This window comes from Neomonachus schauinslandi, chromosome 3 (genome assembly GCF_002201575.2).
Source record: "Neomonachus schauinslandi chromosome 3, ASM220157v2, whole genome shotgun sequence".
Taxonomy (NCBI): domain Eukaryota; kingdom Metazoa; phylum Chordata; class Mammalia; order Carnivora; family Phocidae; genus Neomonachus; species Neomonachus schauinslandi.
Window position 1 is genome coordinate 61132266 of NC_058405.1, and position 19162 is coordinate 61151427.

At 41.6% G+C, this 19162-nt stretch overlaps 1 protein-coding gene across 1 annotated transcript in view; it reads left to right on the plus strand.

Moving 5' to 3' along the window:
- The window catches only part of WDFY2 (WD repeat and FYVE domain containing 2), a 168819-nt gene that overhangs the window by 84326 nt on the left and 65331 nt on the right, over positions 1 to 19162 (plus strand). The window contains exon 3 of the mRNA XM_021678320.1: positions 2396 to 2469. Within this exon, the coding sequence (XP_021533995.1) occupies positions 2396 to 2469 (74 nt within the window). The remainder of the gene's footprint in view (positions 1 to 2395; positions 2470 to 19162) is intronic.

Below are 19162 nucleotides of genomic sequence, written 5' to 3' on the forward strand. Positions count from 1 at the left end.
TCACCTACCAGAAGTCTTTCCCTACACACACACACACACACACACACCCAGGTTTGCTTGGTGTTTTACCAATAATGCCCCCATGGAGGGGCGGTTTTGTCTTTGGGGGCACCTGGAAGCTAATGCTCTTTAGCTCTGGCATTCCCCTGTCTAGAACCATCTTGGGTTCAAGTATATGGGTTCTAGAACAACAGGATTTCTAAATTTATTTTGTTTATGGGACTCTCTGGGAAAGGTCTTTTCCTTTTGAATTCTGATGGTGTTTCTTACTGTAAACATAAAGTGATTTGGACTTTAATGGTGACATTGGGATGAGTCTTACAGTTCCTGTACATGGTTGGTGCCAAAATCTATAAATTCCTTGATGACAGCTATAATTCCTTATCTATCATTATATCACATGCCTGGAACATAGTAAGCATTCTAGATTTTTGTTAAAAGAATAATAAGAAATTTAGTAAAGGGGAGAAGAAATCCAGAAATAAAGAAATAGCAATGTAGATGTCAAGGTAACTGATGCAGTGTTGTAAAAACAGTCATTTAAATCACATTCAGAGATCAGTGGGTTTTCTAACTATTACACAACCAGATATGAACTTTGGAGGAAATCACACAGAAAAAACTTTTATATGGTCAGGCAGGCAGCTAAGTGATAAGGTTATTCTTGACTAGTTTATAGCCCTTTGGGCTGCAGTCAAGTTTTGCTTCATATGCTCATGCTTATATCTTAATATACACCTTTAGATACTTAAAACTTTTAACAGGAATAGCAAAATAATAAGATTAATATAGAAATGATCTTGTCACATGAACACAAAAACAGTTTCATTTCTCCATGTACGTTTTTAGGTGGCTATGAACTTTATGTAGTTGTAATCACAATATATTTTTTTCTTTTGCTCTTTTCAGCTAACATGATAATTTTCCATGAAATCATTAGATTTTAATTCTGAACGCATGTTACAGGCATCTTAACACCTGCCTAGAAATTGTGCCAACATAGTTGATGGGCCACAGGCGAGAAAGAGTGACTTTCTTAGGGCAGAGCATTAAATATCATTTGACTCCTTTTTGCAGCAGTGTACTTTTGGGAATCCAGCTTAATTTTGTGGCTGATCAGAGTGAAGATACTCTGCTGCACTGGTGGAAGTGGGGGGGGGGGATTATTTTTTGTGTTTCCATTTTCTGAATATATCATGATTGAAAATTAGAAAAAAGTAAATACTTCATGCAGTTTGGAAGATCTTTTTTGTTGTTCATGGTCCTTTTATAGAGAACAAAAAAAAAAATGTTACTAAGTGATCTGTTTATGAAGTGGCTCTGTTAGTAGAACTTGAAATTCTTTTATAGTTTAGAGGTAATCTAATTTGGGTATTTCAAAATAGGACTGTGTGTTTGAATGAAGTCTTTGAACCTTCTCCAACTTCTTTTTTCCTGCGTGACCTTGAGTAAGACATCTAATCATAACCGTGGAAAGTAGGAGTAAAGATATCTGAGGCTGATTATGATTATGTTGATGAGCAGTTTGTCATCTACAGGGCCACTGTGAAGGTGGAGGAGAAATTTAAAAACTGTGTTGGATGTGTTTTTAGAACAACAATTTTGGTGTAGCATAAATTGCCAGCAGGCTCCATTCTTGGGAGCCTGTGTAGATAGAGAAGGCAGGGACCCGGAAGCGGTCTGCTCAGCAAGCACTTCTTGCCCACACTGGCTTCCAGGCATGCTTAGTTTACTTAGGCTCAGCTAAGTAGCCAATTTCACAGAACAGGGAGGCCCTCCCCAGACTTGATTTCTTTCCATAGAGCCTGGCTCTGTGTCCAGTTGGTTCCCCCTTAAACTGAGACAGATCCTCAGGCTTTTTCACTTAGCAGCCTTCAGTGCTGAGAGTAAAAGACTTCTGTTAGTCCACATGCCCCGAATCAATTCTGCATCAAAAAACAGATGTTTATACTAGTGTGTGTACCTGGGGGGAGGAGGGAATTACAAGATCTTTCTTTGTATTTTTTTCCTTAGTTGAGAAAAGATAGGTTGTTTCTATTAAAGATGGGATTTGAGTGGAAGAGATAGATTGGGGACAGAGGGATTACACAGCACAAAATATTGTTAATCTAGTCAAGCAAATTTAGATTCCATTCTGACAGAACAGCTGAGACCAAGCCCCTTGGAACTAGTCCAGTTTGAGAATATCTTACTTGTTATATTCATTAAAAGGATAACTGAAAAACTAGGGGTTGGTTGTAAGATTACTGTTTTTATTTTTTGGTGAGTGGGTGTTAAATGAACTGTTTTTCAGGAAATAGTGGGGAAAAAATAGCCACACACTTTTAGCTAGTCACTCCTGAATCAGTGAGAATCATCATTTTGTTAATTTCATCAACATGTTCATTTCTTTCAGCTCCATGTTCATGCATGTCTTTTAACCCGGAAACAAGAAGACTGTCCATAGGTCTAGACAATGGTACAATCTCAGTAAGTACACATAAATAAGATTTCCAGTTGAAATACTTCCCTTCCTGTGGAGTATGTATGTATGTATTGGGATGAGAATTATTTATTAGTTTTTCTCAAATTAACAAATTAATTTTCTTGCTAAGTGAAGTGGAAATTGCAGGGCAGCAGATTATGGTGAGGTGTAGAGAGAGCTGGTATCAGTCTCAGCTTAAACATTGACAAGGTTCAGCTTGCCTTCCCATGGACCCAGTGGCTAGAATAGGAGCTTTATGAGGCCCGTGAACGGACTACATGAATCTGTGTTAGTGAGAGCAAGCAGGGATACTCACGGCTGTGATCAGATGGTTAGTCATGGTGTCATGTGCTTCTTCAGACAAGTGACAGAACACAAGGGAAATGTCTTCTTAGACCTGCATGTCTGATCTCTAATACTTGATGTTTTCCTCCTTTCCCTCTTCTTCTGCTCCTTCTTGTCTTAACTCCCTCTAGCTGTGAAGAGAGTCCTGTAAATTGTATGAATTTGTAAAAAAAAAAAAAAAAAAAAAAGCACAGAATCTACATTAGGCTGTAGGGTAGAGTCAGATAAATATTAGGCTCTTTTTTACTGTAGATCTCGAGGGAACTGAAGTGATTGGGGATTGGAGTTTCAGGTTTTACTACTTAATCTTTTTTTATATATTTAGTTTCAGCTACTGTATTAACCGAGTGTAATAAGACTGATCTGGTAAATTCTCCATTTTGGTAAATTATGCAGTATTGCCTTCAGTTCCAACAACAGAGGCCCGTGAATTAGAGGACCTGTGAATTAGAGGACCCTGTTCTGGCCACATTTCCCCACGGAAAGAAGGACCTAAGAGGTTAAGGGGGTGTGCCCAGCCCTTACACACCCACCCCCCATATTCTGAGTACCTGACTGGAATTTTCCTGACCCCAAACAGCTTAGAGCCTGCATGTACTATATTGTGGAACTTCAAGGAGTCTAGAAGTTCTAAATTCGTTCCTGTACGCCCAGGTGGTTGAAGGTATATTTGTCAAGATTGGAGGAAGAGACCATATTTTATTTAATAGTTTAACTTGATATATAACTTTTAAATATTTAGACATATGGAATGTGGGTTTCCATCTGTAATCTTAACCTGAGTCTTACACGGGGTCTGAAGAGGTGGGCTTGAAATTTTCCATTTGGTCTTTAGTCAGAACATTTATTTGGTGACCGTTACGGAAATTTTAACAATATTATTAAATATAAATCTGCCTGTTGATAAATATTTATGGAATTTCTGTAATGTCCAGTGTAGTTGGGAGGTCTGTAAACTCTGTTCTGTAGGAGGACAGAAGAGAAGTGAATGATACAGATCTTTATCTGCTTTAAGGAGAGCTATATTTAAAAAGCAGAGTGTGTGGGGGATAAATTTATTTTTAAGAGATGAAGGGGGGGTAACTAGATTGTTCAGTGAACTGAAGTTCATGGCAAAGGAAATCTGAAAAGATGAGTTAAGATCTATATATTGTCCAACAGTTCATGGAATCGTATACGTAACACTCACTGTCCATGAAAAGACTTAAGTGTAAATATCATATGGGTGAGTCTTTGCATTTTTTGAAATCGGTGTAGGTGGTTAATGGGTGCTGATAAATTTGGCTTTGAAGGAAAGAAAGGTGAACAAAGTAAGTTATGGAGGGTTCTGGCTATTTATCGTATATAAGAGGAGAGACCATCATAGCTATTATTCCTTTAGTAAATGAAACTGCCAGAGAAGCAGAACATAAATCAAGGGGGTTAGCTTGGGATGCTTCTGCAGGTGTATCAGTACAGTGTGGCTGTACCAAGCCTTACCTTACCCTGATCTCCTAGAAAAGATTAAGGACCTAGCTCGTGTAACATAATTTCCTTAAAAGGACCTGTTTTATATTGTCAAAGAGGATGAATTGTATACACTGTCTCTTCTCATCTGAAGAACTGTAAAGAGCTGAGTTAGGAAAGGCACATGGAAAGAAGGGCTTGTTTAAGGTTCAGCGTTCTCAGTGGGGTTAGAAACACTTACGCAGAGTCTCGGCTGTTCACTTTCCAGACGTGACAAATCCTATGCAGAGACTATTCATTCTCTGTTTCCTGAATATAGCAAATAAATTTTAAAAAGAAATAACTGGTTAACTTTTTTTTTTTTTTGGTTAACTTATTTTAAAACAAAGAGAGGGGGCACCTGGGTGGCTCAGTTGGTTAAGCGACTGCCTTCGGCTCAGGTCATGATCCTGGAGTCCCGGGATCGAGTCCCGCATCGGGCTCCCTGCTCGGCGGGGAGCCTGCTTCTCCCTCTGACCCTCCCCCCTCTCATGTGCTCTATGTCTCTCTCATTCTCTCTGTCTCAAATAAATAAATAAAATCTTAAAAAAAAAAAAAACAAAGAGAGGAGGAAATCAGAAAGTAAATCCTTGTTTCTCTTTATTCTACTGAATAAAAAAGATTCAAGAGGCAGTTAACCTTATGTAACTGAAATGAATTAGAGATGAAGTAGAGACAACCAGTACAGACCATGCTTTCAAAAACTTGTCTGCAAAAGGAAGGAGAGGGAGGGTGAGCGCTGCAACAAGATGAGACATTAGACAAGCAGCAGGAGGGTCCTGAACAACTGGGAGAATTTAGCTTTAGGGAAGAATGGGGAAACTGTTGAGATAGAGCGAAAGGCAGAGGCAGTTGTGAGATGCAGGAGAGGAATGACCTTTTCAATTTCTCATGAAGTAGCAGGTTAGATCACCTACTGAGAGAAGCTAGAATGGGTGAGGGTGTGTGTTCATGTCTGTACATTTTGCTCTTGCTAATCTTATAACCCCGATCCTCCTTCTGCCGTCTTGGTCTACAGAGTTCCAGTTATCTCTCAATGCCTTGTTCCAATGTCATCTTGTCCCTTTTTGTGGTTTTGTTTTGTTTTGACGGATGGTTCCTAAGCCCTACCAGTTGAAATGAATCACACATATTACTCAGGTTAGCTATATTTTATTGCTCATTTAACTTGTTTTGTAAAAAATTTTTTAAGTCTGTCTCCTCAGTTAAAGTGTTGAGTGTTGAGGACTTGGCTGGGTTTTTTGTTGTTGTTGTTATTTTTTTTTTTAAAGATTTATTTATTTATTTGAGAGAGTGAGAATGAGAGAGAGTACATGAGAGGGGGAGGGTCAGAGGGAGAAGCAGGCTCCTCGCTGAGCAGGGAGCCCGATGCGGGACTCGATCCTGTGACTCCAGGATCATGACCTGAGCCGAAGGCAGTTGCTTAACCAACTGAGCCACCCAGGCGCCCTTGGCTGGTTTTTTATTCATCTCTTCTCCCAGTGGATCTTAGTATGGTTCCTTGTACAAATTAGGGACTCAGTGAATAATTTGTTAAATTTAAGTTGTTGACTAAAATACAAACACTATTATTATTTAATATAGCTGGCTGTAATAAGTACCTGCTTGAATTCTGAGATAGTTTATTTGTATAATTCTGTTGCCATTCAAAATATTTGTCACAATGAAATACCTTCTGCAGGGGAAAACAGTATGCCAATAGTTTAATTCATCTATTCATCTTGAGCTTTCAGAAATGTCATCTGTTGTGATGTCAAAAGAAGTCACTCATATTGTGCAAACTGCTATTCATGCTGATGAAGGACTTCGAAATTTTCTTTTTTTTAATTGTTATTTATTTATTAAAGATTTATTTATTATTTATTTGAAAGAGAGCATGAGCAGAGGGAAGAGGCAGAGGGAGAGGGAGAAGCAGACTCCCCACTGAGCAGGGAGCCAGATGCAGGGCCCAATCCCAGGACCCCGGGATCATGACTTGAGCCGAAGGCAGATGCTTAACTGACTGAGCCACCCAGGTGCTCCAGGACTTTGAAATTTCCTATCACAATACCTCATGTATTCTAGCCAACCGACGAATAAATCTAAATATCAACAGTGTGCAAAAGAGTATGCTCAATTCTAACATGTGGCTCCTGGTCTCAGAAAGCTTATTCAGCTGGGGGGAAAAGGGAGTGTGAAATTGTAAAATAAGTAACAAAGAGTAAAAAAAATAACAGCCCCAGCAGCAGTACACCAGTGAATGTGATGCTGACGGGACAGTGAGGTCAGGAGAGCATGGGAGGTAATGGCCCGGGTCAGCTCCGTGGAGACAGGCTGTGAGCTGGGTTTAGAAGATGGGCTAGGATTTTGTTGGCTGAAGATGGGAAGGTAAGGTATTTCAGGCAAGATGAATGGCATAGGGGAAGAAAGCATGGTGGTAAGAGAGGGCAAGAAGTGTTTGGAGAGAAATGAACCAATTTGAGAAGTGGAGTATAAAATATACAAGGTGGCTGGGGTCCTGGCTCAGGATGAGTAGTTGGCATATGAAGGAGCTGGATCCCCAACAGGGAACATCTCCCTCCAGCACCACTGGAAGACTTTCTAAGGTATTCAGAGAGGATAATTGGTGAGGAAATGTCCACGCAGAAACAAAAGAACTTCCTTAAACTAATTTTTACCGAGTCTACTAAATAACGGCTTAGTCATAGAGATGTATAGATGCTAATCTATATAGATATATAGATTTTCTGCTTCATCGAAACTGTTAGTGAGCCGAAGTTTTTTTGAAATCTTGCCGGATAAATGTATACTCATTGAAGATTTATTTTTTTGAACAAAGCCCCAGAATGATAAATCTCTGTTCTCTGAAGATTGTTTCATATATGTGTTTATGGTAAATTGATGAGAAGAAAAGATTGATCTATATAATGGTTAGCATTCAGGATAATGACTATTATGTAAAAATAAACGATACTGACCATGTATGGATTTGTTGCTGTTGTTTTCATAGTTCTTGCGGTGATTATGTTCCTGTAGTATATATTGCTGTTAGTTCACATAGTTGTCCAGGGGAATGAAAAAGGAAAGAGAACTAAATACTTATTGAGCATGCACTGTGTCCTAGACACTCTGTTTCATATCTATCACCTCATTCCAGCGTCACAGGAATCCTATGATGTAGGTGGCATCACTCAACATTTCTCAGAGAAGGACACTAAGGCTTGGAGAGTTCATGTGCCTTCTCCAGCTTACTTAGCCAGGAAGCAGAGCTGGGAACTCTGGGTGCCTGTGGAGCTTGGGCTTTCTCCTCACCCATGCTGCCATCCAGGAGCCACTTCTTTGTCCATAAAGATTTCCCGCTAAAGGGTTTCCATTCCCTGCCTGTTGTTCTTGCCCAGTAGGCAATTATATCTCTATTTCCTGAGTATTCTTGGGCATGTTGCCTCATTTGTTTGTGGGACTGTCTCCTTCACGAGACTGTGAACTGCCTGAAGGCAGAGACCATGTCTGCTTCAGTCTGTATCCTGGCAGAGTTCTTGGACCACTGTAGATGCTTTGTAAAACGTTGAGTGAGGGAAGAAAGGTGTTTCAATTTATGTCATCGGGATGCTAATGCCAAAGTCAGGCACTTAGCCAGCAAAGGTAAATTGCTCTCCTCAGTTGACACATGTGAGCGATTCTTGTTTACATGACTAGTTTGGGCATATGGAAGAATTTGATGTCCATACTCTGCTTCTTGAAATCCATAAACCAGAGATTCACTAAGCAAACAACTAAGAAACCGAAGCAGAAATATAACTTTGTGGGACCCAAAACGATGCTGTGAATAAGTCTCTCATTGCCTCTTTTTTCACTTAGACTAGAAATCCGTTGAACTTTTGGGATTGTTGAAGGAATATGCCTTCTTACATCATTTCCTATTATTTAGAGATTCCTGTTTTACAGATTAAATTAACAGCTTTACAAGAGCATCGCTCTGTGGTCCCCACTAGTTATTCCTTAGGTGGTGTGTTCTGAAACTGCTTCACATGATGGAATTCCCAGGGGTATATGCCTTGGCAGGATCTCATAGATGGCGAATCTGTATCATAGGTCACAGGAGTCACTCAGACAAAGAGTCTGGTTGCAGCAGGAAGGCAAAAAGTGTCCCCCTTCCAGAAGGCTGATAGCTTTAAGGGAGAGGTATGTAGTTTCTGTGAGAGAGGATATTACTTTTTCAAGTAAGAGGAGAGATTACCTTTTTGAAAATACAATCCCTAGCATCCACTAGAAGGAAACCAAAGAATCATCAGAGCTGTTTTTACCATCTGAAACCAGGATCTTGAACTCCCCAAGTGTTTTATCCTATTCAGAAGGTCTGAGGAGTTGTAATATCTTATCTCGTGTTACCACGAGAGCAAGATGAGGCGTTACCAGTTGCAGCATATCAATACCTGGTATATTACTTTCCGTTCTAACAAAGTACTACAAACCGAGTGGCTTAAAACAACAGAATTTGTTTTCCCCCAGTACTAGAGACTAGCGTCCAAAATGAGGGTGTCGACAGGGCTCCTTCTGGAGGCTCTAGGAGAGAATCCTTCTTTGTTTTTTCCAAGCTTCTGGTGGTTGCTGGGCATTCCTTGTCTCCAGATGTGTCACTCCAATCCCTGCCTCCGTCTTCATGTCCCCTTCCTCTCTGTGTCTCCGTGTTTACACATGGCCTTCTTAAAAGGACACCAGTCATTGGATTCAGAGCTCACCCTAATCCGGTATGATCTCATCTTAACTAATTACAACTGTAAAGAACTTCGCTCCAAATAAGGTCACATTCTGAGGTTCTAGGTGGCCATGCATTTTGAGAAGACACTGTTCAACTCGGGATACTTCATAATATTGTATGTACAGTGTTTCCCTAACAGTGTTCTAACAGTTGATTAGGAAACATTTTGGTGAATATGCAGTATGATGCCTTCAGGAAGAGGTATCCAAAGATATTAAAAGAAGATGGTTCAAAATCCCCTAGGGGGAGATAAGAAAATATTAGAATTGAAAGAGACCTTCATCCTTCTACAGCTAATGCTACCCTCCCTTAGATTAAGCGATATATTGATAGGTCACACGTTAAGAGAGTGGTGGCAGAGCTGGGATTTCCCTGACCTTTAATCACATTTTCTTCTTATGATACCAAGTTAATTTTTTTCATACAACCAAGACAGCCCAACCACAAGGAATTGCCCTAGGATGGTCACCAATCAATTGGAAGCTTGTGTTATTCCATGCATCTAGCCATTGCTAAAAAGATTTTTTTTTAAAGAGAATTTGAGCCTTTAAAGTAACGAGATGTTTTAGATGAGTTGTTTATTACTGTGGGTTGTAATGAGCCTATAGGGACTGAACCCAAATGGTGAGGGTCATGTTCTACAGTGATGACAGGTAGCCTACGAATGAAATACTTCAGCTGCTATCCAAGCCGAGCACCCAGATGTGCCACTCCTGCTGGAGAGATCCTGGTGCATTCCAAGTTTTGTACTTAGAGAATAATTCCTTTTTTCCTGCTTAGCAGTAAGCGTCCTGGGGTAGCTTACTACCCCAGGTACTGGGACCCAACTGCGGTGCTGACATGCTGCTTGCTTACTATGTATTCATACGGTATAATTCACTGAAGGTGGTTTTGTCAAAGGAAATACTTACTGTTTTTATGGGAGTTACTATGTTGTCAGTATTTGTGTGGATCACAGACCTTCTTAGAATGTCTCAAGGACCAGCTTCTCTCCCCAGTTATGTCATTGTACGTGTAATCCTGTCATCTTTTGTTCAGTACCTGCATATTCCCTAAAAACTCAGTCAAGTGGTAGTGAATGCAGATGCTAAGGGCATTCTTTGAGGCCCAAGATTATTTTGTGGCATCTCCATTGCAATTATGAATTTTTGATGGCCTTCTTAGTCCCCCGTTTACACTGATTCTGTAGCATCCATATCTATAGAATACCCTAATTGCCCTATATTTTAAATTGGGTGCTGAGGAGATTCAGTAGAGTACATGGTAGGTTGAAATCATTTATACACTATCTCCAGAAGTCATCTGCCACAAAGGATGGCCTTATGAGGACATTGTGTTACTATTTCAGAAGGTGGTCATCTTCTTATCTTGACCACATCAAGTAGTATATCTCTGTTCCAGAAAGGCAACGGCTAGGAAGTGATGAGTATATTATGTTCCAGGTAACGTTCTCTTAGTCTTATACCTCAATAATCTCTCTCTCCTCCCTGGATCCTGTCCATTGGTTTTTGTTTTTTAAAGATTTTATTTATTTATTTGAGAGAGAGAGAGATTGAGAATGAGTAGGGGGAGAGGGAGCTCCCAGAACCCTCGGATCATGACCTGAGCCGAAGGCAGATGTTTAACCGACTGAGCCACCCAGGCGACCTGCCCTTGGTTTTTAAACACACTCGAGGTTTATGGGTTTTTTAAAAAATACTTATTTATGGGCGCCTGGGTGGCTCAGATGGTTAAGCGTCTGCCTCCGGCTCAGGTCATGATCCCAGGGTCCTGGGATCGAATCCCACATCGGGCTCCCTGCTCCTTGGGAGCCTGCTTCTCCCTCTGCCTCTCTCTCTCTCTCTCTGTCTCTCATGAATAAATAAATAAAATCTTAAAAAAAAAATTTTTTTTAAAAATTTATTTATTTATTTAAGACAGAGAGCACAGAGCGAAGGGGCAAAGGGAGTGGGAGAGGGAGAACCCCAAACAGACCCCTCTGAGTGCAGAGCCCAATGTGGGGTTCGATCTTACAACCCTGAGATCATGACCTGAGCCTAATCAAGACTCAGGCACTTAACTGACTGAGCCACCCAGGCGCCCTTATTTTGTTTTTTTGGGTTTTTTTTGTTTTGTTTTGTTTTGTTTTTTTAATGAGAACAGAGACATCACAGCTCTTCCCTATCCACCTGGTGTTCTGTCTCTCTTCTCTCCGTATAAGCACACTTCTCACAAGAATTGTCATAGTAGTGACTTTCTGCATTTCCCCATTCCCCCTTCGCTACTTGGACCCCTGCAGTCTGGCTGCCACTGCCATCAGTCTATCCAAACAGCTCCGGTGCTGGTTACAGAAAATCTCCTTGTGGATCTATCCAGCTGACATTTTTAAGTCGTCAACATGTTTGACCTCCTCGCAGCATTTAGCTCTGCTCTTTCTTCCTGAAATAGTTTCTTTATGCACATCCACAACCCCGTACTCTCCTGGTTTTCCTCCTGTTTTCTGGCTGTTTTGTCTCTGTTTACATCATAGGGTGTCCATTAGCCAGCTTTGGTTTGGTGTTGGAGTTTCTCCACATTTGCTTCTAGGCCCTCATCTCTCCCCTCTCTGGGCTGTCTTACCTGTGTCATGGCTTCATTTGTTACCCATATGACAATAACTCTTACTTTTTGATCTCTTTTCAGACCTTTTCTCTGACATTCCCAGGCCTTCATATTTCCTATTGAATATCTCAAAGGAACCTCCAGTTCACTAGGTCCAAAATCAGACTCACATGCCTCCCCACATACCTAGTCTTTCTCAGAGTTCCCTATTTCTGTGAGCGAAACCACTGTCCACTTGGTTGCATGAGCCAGGGCTCTTTGGAGTCATCTTCCTTCCTCTTCGCTCGACTCTGCCCTGTCCATCACTTGCTGGTTTTTGCCTCCCAAGTACCTCTCAGCTTCCACTCCATTGTCGTCATCATCATCATCATCCTCAGCATCCTCATCACCCCTGACCACCACTACCCTCGCCCTGCTCATAGTCTCCTCCTTGGACCCTCAGTTGACTTCCTCACTGGTCATCCCATATCCATTCTGCCTCCTCCAGTCTCTTTCCATATTGGAGCTAGAAGCATCTTTTCAAAATACACATTTGATTTTGTCCTATCCCCTGCCAGCCCTCTCCAGTGGCTTTCCCTTGCTCTTGGGCACAGGCCCAAAGTCTTCCCATGGCCCATGTGACCCTGCCGGGTCTGGTCCTTCCCTCCACAGCCTTCTTTTGCTCAGTGCCCTTCCTTCTGGAGTTTCAGCCTCAGCTACTTTCAGTCGCTTATGCCCACCAGCTTCCGAGCCTCTGCCTTGACGGAGCTTCCTTTCTCCTTGCCTACTTAACTCTCATCCTTCAGATTTCAGTTTCATTTTCATTGCCTTGGGAAGGTCTTCCTTGGTCTTTCAGCAGTTCCCATCCCTGGATTATAAGTATCATAGCACTGCGTGCCCGTCCTCTGTAGCGGCTGTCAGAGTTGTCATTTTATACTCATTTGTGTGATTACTCGATTAATGTGAATATTCAGCATAAGCTCCACAAGGCAGTGACTGTGTCTGCTTGACTCTCTGTTACATCCCTGACACCCAGCGCAGTGGCTGTGAATTGCAAGTGCTCTGTAAATATTCACAGACAAATTAATGAGTGAGTTAATTAGTATTGTCTGTTGCATGGACAGTACAGAGAGGCTAAGACCACAGGCACTGGAATCAGACTGCCTGAGCTTAATCACAGCTGTTTTCACAAGTGCTATCACCCTGGGCAAGTTGCTTGACTCTCTTTGCCTTCGTTTCCTTAACTGTAAAATGGGGATAATAATTATAACCATTTATAGGTTTGTTGTGAGGATTATCTGACATAGTACACATATAAAGCTCTGAGAATAGTGCCCACGCATGTCAAGTGCTCCATAATATTAGCTCCTTTCCACGTCATTGTCTTAGCAACAGCCGTGTCTTCCATTGGTGGTCACCAGGAAGACGGTGAAAATCCATGTCTTGTGGATTTAGCAGACCAGTTCCAAGGGGAGGAAGCATCTTAATGGTGGCCTACTCCGTAGGATGGTTCAACTGAATTCTGGCCCTTTTCTTTTTTTTTTTTTTTAAAGATTTTATTTATTTATTTAACCGAGGGAGACACAGTGAGAGAGGAAACACAAGTAGGGGGAGTGGGAGAGGGAGAAGCAGGCTTCCTGCCGAGCAGGGAGCCCGACATGGGGCTCGATCCCAGGACCCTGGGATCATGACCTGAGCCGAAGGCAGACGCTTAATGACTGAGCCACCCAGGCGCCCTGGTCCTATCTTTTGATCTTTGCTGTGTCACCATAGTAATTCACCAGTGATTTGAAAAAACATGGACTGTCAAAGGCTAATTTTTCTGCCAAAAATTTTCTCATCTAGGTTGTTGCCATTTTAACCTTCATCACTCACAGGAAAAGGTTGAACTCAGAGAGGTGTGCAGATTACTGAAGATGCTCTGAATGATATTTGGAGAAGATGTAGCAAATTTCTTATCACCAGAGACACCCTTACTCTAGTGGACTGTGAAGTGTGGGAGGTGGAAATGCTATCAGCCATTGGGGCTCTGTCACTCTCTATTTATTTAGGAGTCTGAGTTTTATAGACCCAACGTTCAGACAGCTGTCTGTGCCCCTACAAAGTTTTACAACACTAGGAATCAGTCTTGTTTCATAAATCTTTTCTTAACCATTTCCGTCCGGGCATATAAGAATATTCTCTGTATGCACACATATTTTGCTGATGTTCACTTGGAGCTAATCTTTTATATAAACTATAGAGTTGGACCACGGTTCTCATGTCACTGATATTTAGATGGCAAAGTTCAGAGCCCAGAGGGACTGATGTGGCATATCCATGTCAATCACCTTTGAAGGCATTCCTCCCAAAGTACCTTGACAACGGCAGTCATGAAACCGACCCCCCAAAGAGCCACCTGACATTTATTCTTTTGCTATAAAGCCTGAGAACTCACTAGAGCCAAAATGTGTGAGGGAAGCAGTTATTCTTTTATAGCCCTTCCTGTCGCTGGATTGCCATCACCTGGACCTACTGCACCTACACAGTGATCTGAGACAGTCTGGAAAACAGGCTGCCTGCTTACTGGCTCCAAGTTTATGGCAGCGGAGAGGAGAGCAGCATTCGATATGCCCTCGTCCCTGGGGTTCAGTGGGGGTTCAGTGCTGGGCTGTGTTTCTTTGTTTTACCGTAGAATGCTATAGTGACTCAGGGTCGTGGTAACCCAGAGTTTTTGTTTCCGAAGTGGGTGCCCCTCCCTGTTTATTTACTGCTCTGCACCTTGAATATAGGCTCCACAATCCACTCATCTCCATCTCCTTACAGATGGGGGAATAACCCTTCCCTCAGTTATCAATGAATATTGCATTTTTATAAATACTGGTTTAGCATCAGGAGACAACCATCAGTATAGACCTTTAGCTCAACTGAAGCAAATTACATGGTTGCAAAAAGACTGCTAACCGTATTGGCACAAAGAACAGTACAGCTTTTCCATCCTTAGCAATAACTCAGGTCCAACTCGTTTCCTGGATTGGATGGAGAGAAGTCAAGATAGGGCAGCTTCTTCCGCCCCGATCTTGTCTATCATAGATAGGAGAGAAAGGGGCTGGAAAAGTGCTTTTCAGCAGGTTGCATGGTGTCATGGTTGGGTATGTGGTGTGGTGTTTTAAATTTAGTCAACCCTGAGTTCTCTCCAGATTTCTCCTACTGGCTCTTGATGTCAGTGCTGCCAGGCCTCTCCCTGGGGCTGTTTCTCTTTCTTTGTGAACGACTCCTGCAGCTTAGTTATCCCTACATCTACAGTTCTTGAGACCGGGGGCCCATTCTGTCCTCCTGAGCCTGAACCCGGACTCTCGATGCTTCCTTGGCATTCCTACCTGGGAGTCTCCAGGACCCCTCTGGGTTAGCGTATTCTAACTGGAGAGCATTCCCTTTTCCCCAGCATGTGCTCTTTCTCCTCATCCCTTCAGTACACGGCATCACTGAATAGCCCCAACCAGAAATAGGAGTTAGAGTAGATCCGCATTTCCCCTCCAATATCACAGCAACCACTGCCCTGGCCCACTGACCTCAGAACACTCTCCAGACTCTCCCTCAGTGTCTGTTCCCACTGGTACTTTTAAAATTCCTGTCTCTTGCATGGTTTGCCTGGGCTGCTACACGAAGCCCCAGATCGGTCCTACTATCTGTTGTCTCTAGTTCCCTCCAACCCTCTGCCATCAGATATTCAAAATTCTGGTGTAATCACGCCACTCCTCTTGTATAGACTCTCAACAACTTCCAGAAGGATAAAATTCAGATCCCTCAATTCCTGCCCATTTCATCAGCCTCATCTGTCACAACCCTCCTACCCAAATATCAGACTTGTTTGGTTCACACATCAGTGCCCATGGACATGGAGTCCCCTTGCTCTCGGCTTGCTTCTCCCCCTCCAGAAGCTCCTTGCCTACCTTTAAGAATTCATTAAAGCCCCAAATCCATTCTTCTGAGAAGCCTGCCGTACTCCAGGGCAGAGTGAAAAGGTCTTCTTAAGGGTTCTCATAGCACTTAGTTCAAATTTCTGCCTTAGTATTTATGTGATACTTACCAGTTTACATGTATGTTTCATTTATATTGTGTATGAAATAAGAGAGTATGTATAGTTCGTGAAAGGGTCCGGCAAATAGGAGACATTTCATAAGCGCAAATTTCCTTGTTTTCTTGACCTCCATTAGCCTGAGCCACTTGAACGCAGGAAACATATGCATGGCTCCTTCCAGTGCCCAGTGGAGAGCCTTACACAAATGGAACCTCAGTAGTAGTGTTCAGGAGAATTAAAGCCAACCAGTTTCATTTGCATTTCTGCCCAGAAGTTCTTTCTCCTTTCCCTTTCATGCTTACAGTCTAGTCAGCCTTCTAGAAGTTGTTTTTCATCAGCTCTTTGCTATGGAGGAGGCGATTGCACTCTCCTCCTGGCCTCTGTCAGGTAGGGCTACTCCGAGTTCCTGGTAGAGATCACCGTCAACACACTTGGCCTTCACACATCAGGGGCAGATATCTGAGGAAGGCGTCCTGGTGGTTGAGGTGTGAACTTTGCTTCCAGAGAAACCTGCATCTCACTTCCGGTGCTCCCATCTTTTAGCTGGATAATGATGGGGAGGTGGTTAACCTTACATAAACTTTAATTTACTCACTCTAGATTGGGAATAATAATATGTGCCTCTTGAGGACTTATGAGGATTACATGAGATAATTTATATAAAGGCCTTAATAAATGGTAATTATTACTTTTATAGCAGAGATTCTGTTCATTTCAAGAAGAGATGAACTTTACTTTTTGATAAGGTTAATTTTATTTGAAATTAAAGACTGATTTGTTACATAATTATTTGCCATCTAAGTTCAAAGATAATTTTTTTAAAGCAGAACTTATTTTTTAAAAAGATTTACTTATTATTTGAGAGAGAGAGAGAGAGGGAGAGAAAGAGAGTGTGTGGGGGGAGGGCAGAGGGAGAAGAGAAGCAGACTCCCTGCCGAGCATGGAGCCCAATGGGAGGATTCTGTCCATCTCACAACCCTGAGATGATGACCTGGGCTGAAATCAAGAGTCAGATGTTTAACTGACTGAGCCACCCAGGCGACCCTGAAGATAATTTTTTTAAATAATAATTTTAAACCAGTTTGTTTCTGGTGAGCACCTTTTTTGGGGGCTAGTAAAACTGGGTTTTATATGTAATTTTTGCTTACTCCTTGCTATCTGCATTTTTATTGGTTTGAATAATGTTCAGGCTGAAAATTTGTGAACTTAAATCCAGAAAAAGATAATTTAACATTTTTGTACAGAGACCATGATTAGAAATAGTTAACCATGTAAAGCAACACATCACGATATATACAAATTAAATCTTATGTTGTATACCGGAACCTAATATAATGTTATATGTCAGTTATATCTCAAGTTTTTAAAAGAGCAGTACATTATTGTGTTTTCCTATTGACCTAGGAAGTGAAACATTGATTAGTCCTGAGATTTGAGTCAAAAGTATATTTGGCGTTGCGGTGACTGGGTGGCTCAAGTGGTTAAGCGTCTGACCTTTCGTTTCAGCTCAGGTCATGATCTCAGGGTCCTGAAATTGAGCCCTGCGTCCAGTTCCGCACTAGGTGTGGAGCCTCACAATCATGAGGGAGTCTGCTTGAGTTTCTCTCCCTCTCCCTCTGCCCCTCCCCTCCTTGCACTCATACCCCAGCCCGCCCTCTCTCTCTCTCTTAAAGAATTAAATAAATATTTTTTTAAAAAATACACTTGGTGCTGATTACAAAAAGTAATAGCTTGGCAATTAGGCTCTCTTTCCTTTTTAAAAATTATTTGAATGTCTGATAATTGTATGTATTTTCGTTCACACCCTCTCTGGGTAGTCATACTTACTGAAGCCGTTACTAAAAAATATTATACTTTGTAATACGTATAGCATATTACATACTATTATTTTCACATATTTCAAAAGTATATTAATAGTGAGCTTAAAATAACATTTTACTTAAAATAACTTCAGATTTTCTTAAAATAGCATTTTAATTCTTGTATTCAGTTCTTTAAACAAACATCTGTTGAGTAGCTTCTATATGCTAGTCAGGGTTCTGAGTGTTTGAGATCCATCAGTGACCACTCAGCTCCAATCCCTCTCCTTGTGTATGTTGCATTTAGTAAACAAAAAAATACAATAACTTCTGTATGTTACAAGGTGATAGATGCTATGGGAAAAACAGCAGAGTAAGGGGGATTGGGAATGTGAGGGCAGGGGAGAGGAGACGAGTTGCAGTTTTCAAAAGGATGGACACGTTAAGCTTCATTGAGAAGGTGTAATTTGAGCAGAGAACTTGAAAGTTGGGGTAGTTAATCGTGCTGACATCTGGGAAAAGAATGTTTAAGACAGAGACACTGACAGTGCTGAGGCCCTGAGGCTGGGTGCTTATAGTAGTACAATTAAATCTTGACTTGATATTTTTAAAAAAATGAATGTTTCTTTATTTATAAATATTTATTGATTTGTTCTCATATGGTTTTGGCAAAAATGCTGACATATGGGGAGACACACTATGAAGAAAACAAGAACTCCATTCCTTTCAACTTAAAATCCGCAAGAAAAGGTAAAATAATGTGATCATAGATAGCTTTAATTTAATGCAGATTGTAAAATAGCATGATAGCTTTAATTTAATGCAGATTGTACAATGGCATGAAAGATCTGCAGTCTCTTGATTTTCAGCAAAGGAAAGACCCATTCTGCCTTATGAGTGATCATGTGAACGCAGACCATTCAACCTTGCCTAGAAGGGTAAGTTTGAAAAGTGATGGACATCAGAAAAAGGGAACAGTTGGCTGGGAAAGGAGAAACAAGTGCAAAGTCTAGGTAGCAGGATGTGGCGCAGGCCCCCGTCAAGGACAAAGGTGGTTTACTTGGAAGCACGTTGGAAAGGGCATGGGTTCAAGAAGGATGGTAAGGATCTGATGACTAAATGTGTAGGAGAAATTGAGTGGAGAGAAGCAGTAGTTGGCAGAGTTAACTCCCAGCCAGCGTAAGTCAGTTGCTGCCATTGACAGCCGGCATTTGCACGGTCCGTGCCCGTGGTATACCAGTGAGTCCTGCTTCCAGATGTCTGGCCTGGGTAATGGGGTAATGACGGAGGCATTAGTGGTGCTTTGTGCTTAACTTTATTTCATGTTTGTTGTAATGTATTGTTATCTGGATTCTCTGAAGGATCAGGTGATTTCAGAATTTGCAGTGTAATGTTTTCCTTTGCTCATAGCAATTCAATGAGACATTCGCCTGCGTTTCGGTATCTTTTTGAAGAGGCTCTTTGAGGTTTGTTTGAATCAAAAGATCAGTAGATAAAAAAAATTAAAGAGACAGACCCATGTTTTGAGCCTGGGCTGTGCAACCAAGTGAGCCTGTGACCTTGACAAGTCCCTTAGTATCCAAGGACGTCAGTTTATCGGAGGAGTGAGTCACTGTGCTAGGCAATCTCTAAGACCCCTTTACAGACTCTAGAATTCCAGGAAACGCAAAACTTAGCAACCAAAGGTCCAAACTTGCAGCTGCTTTCATAAG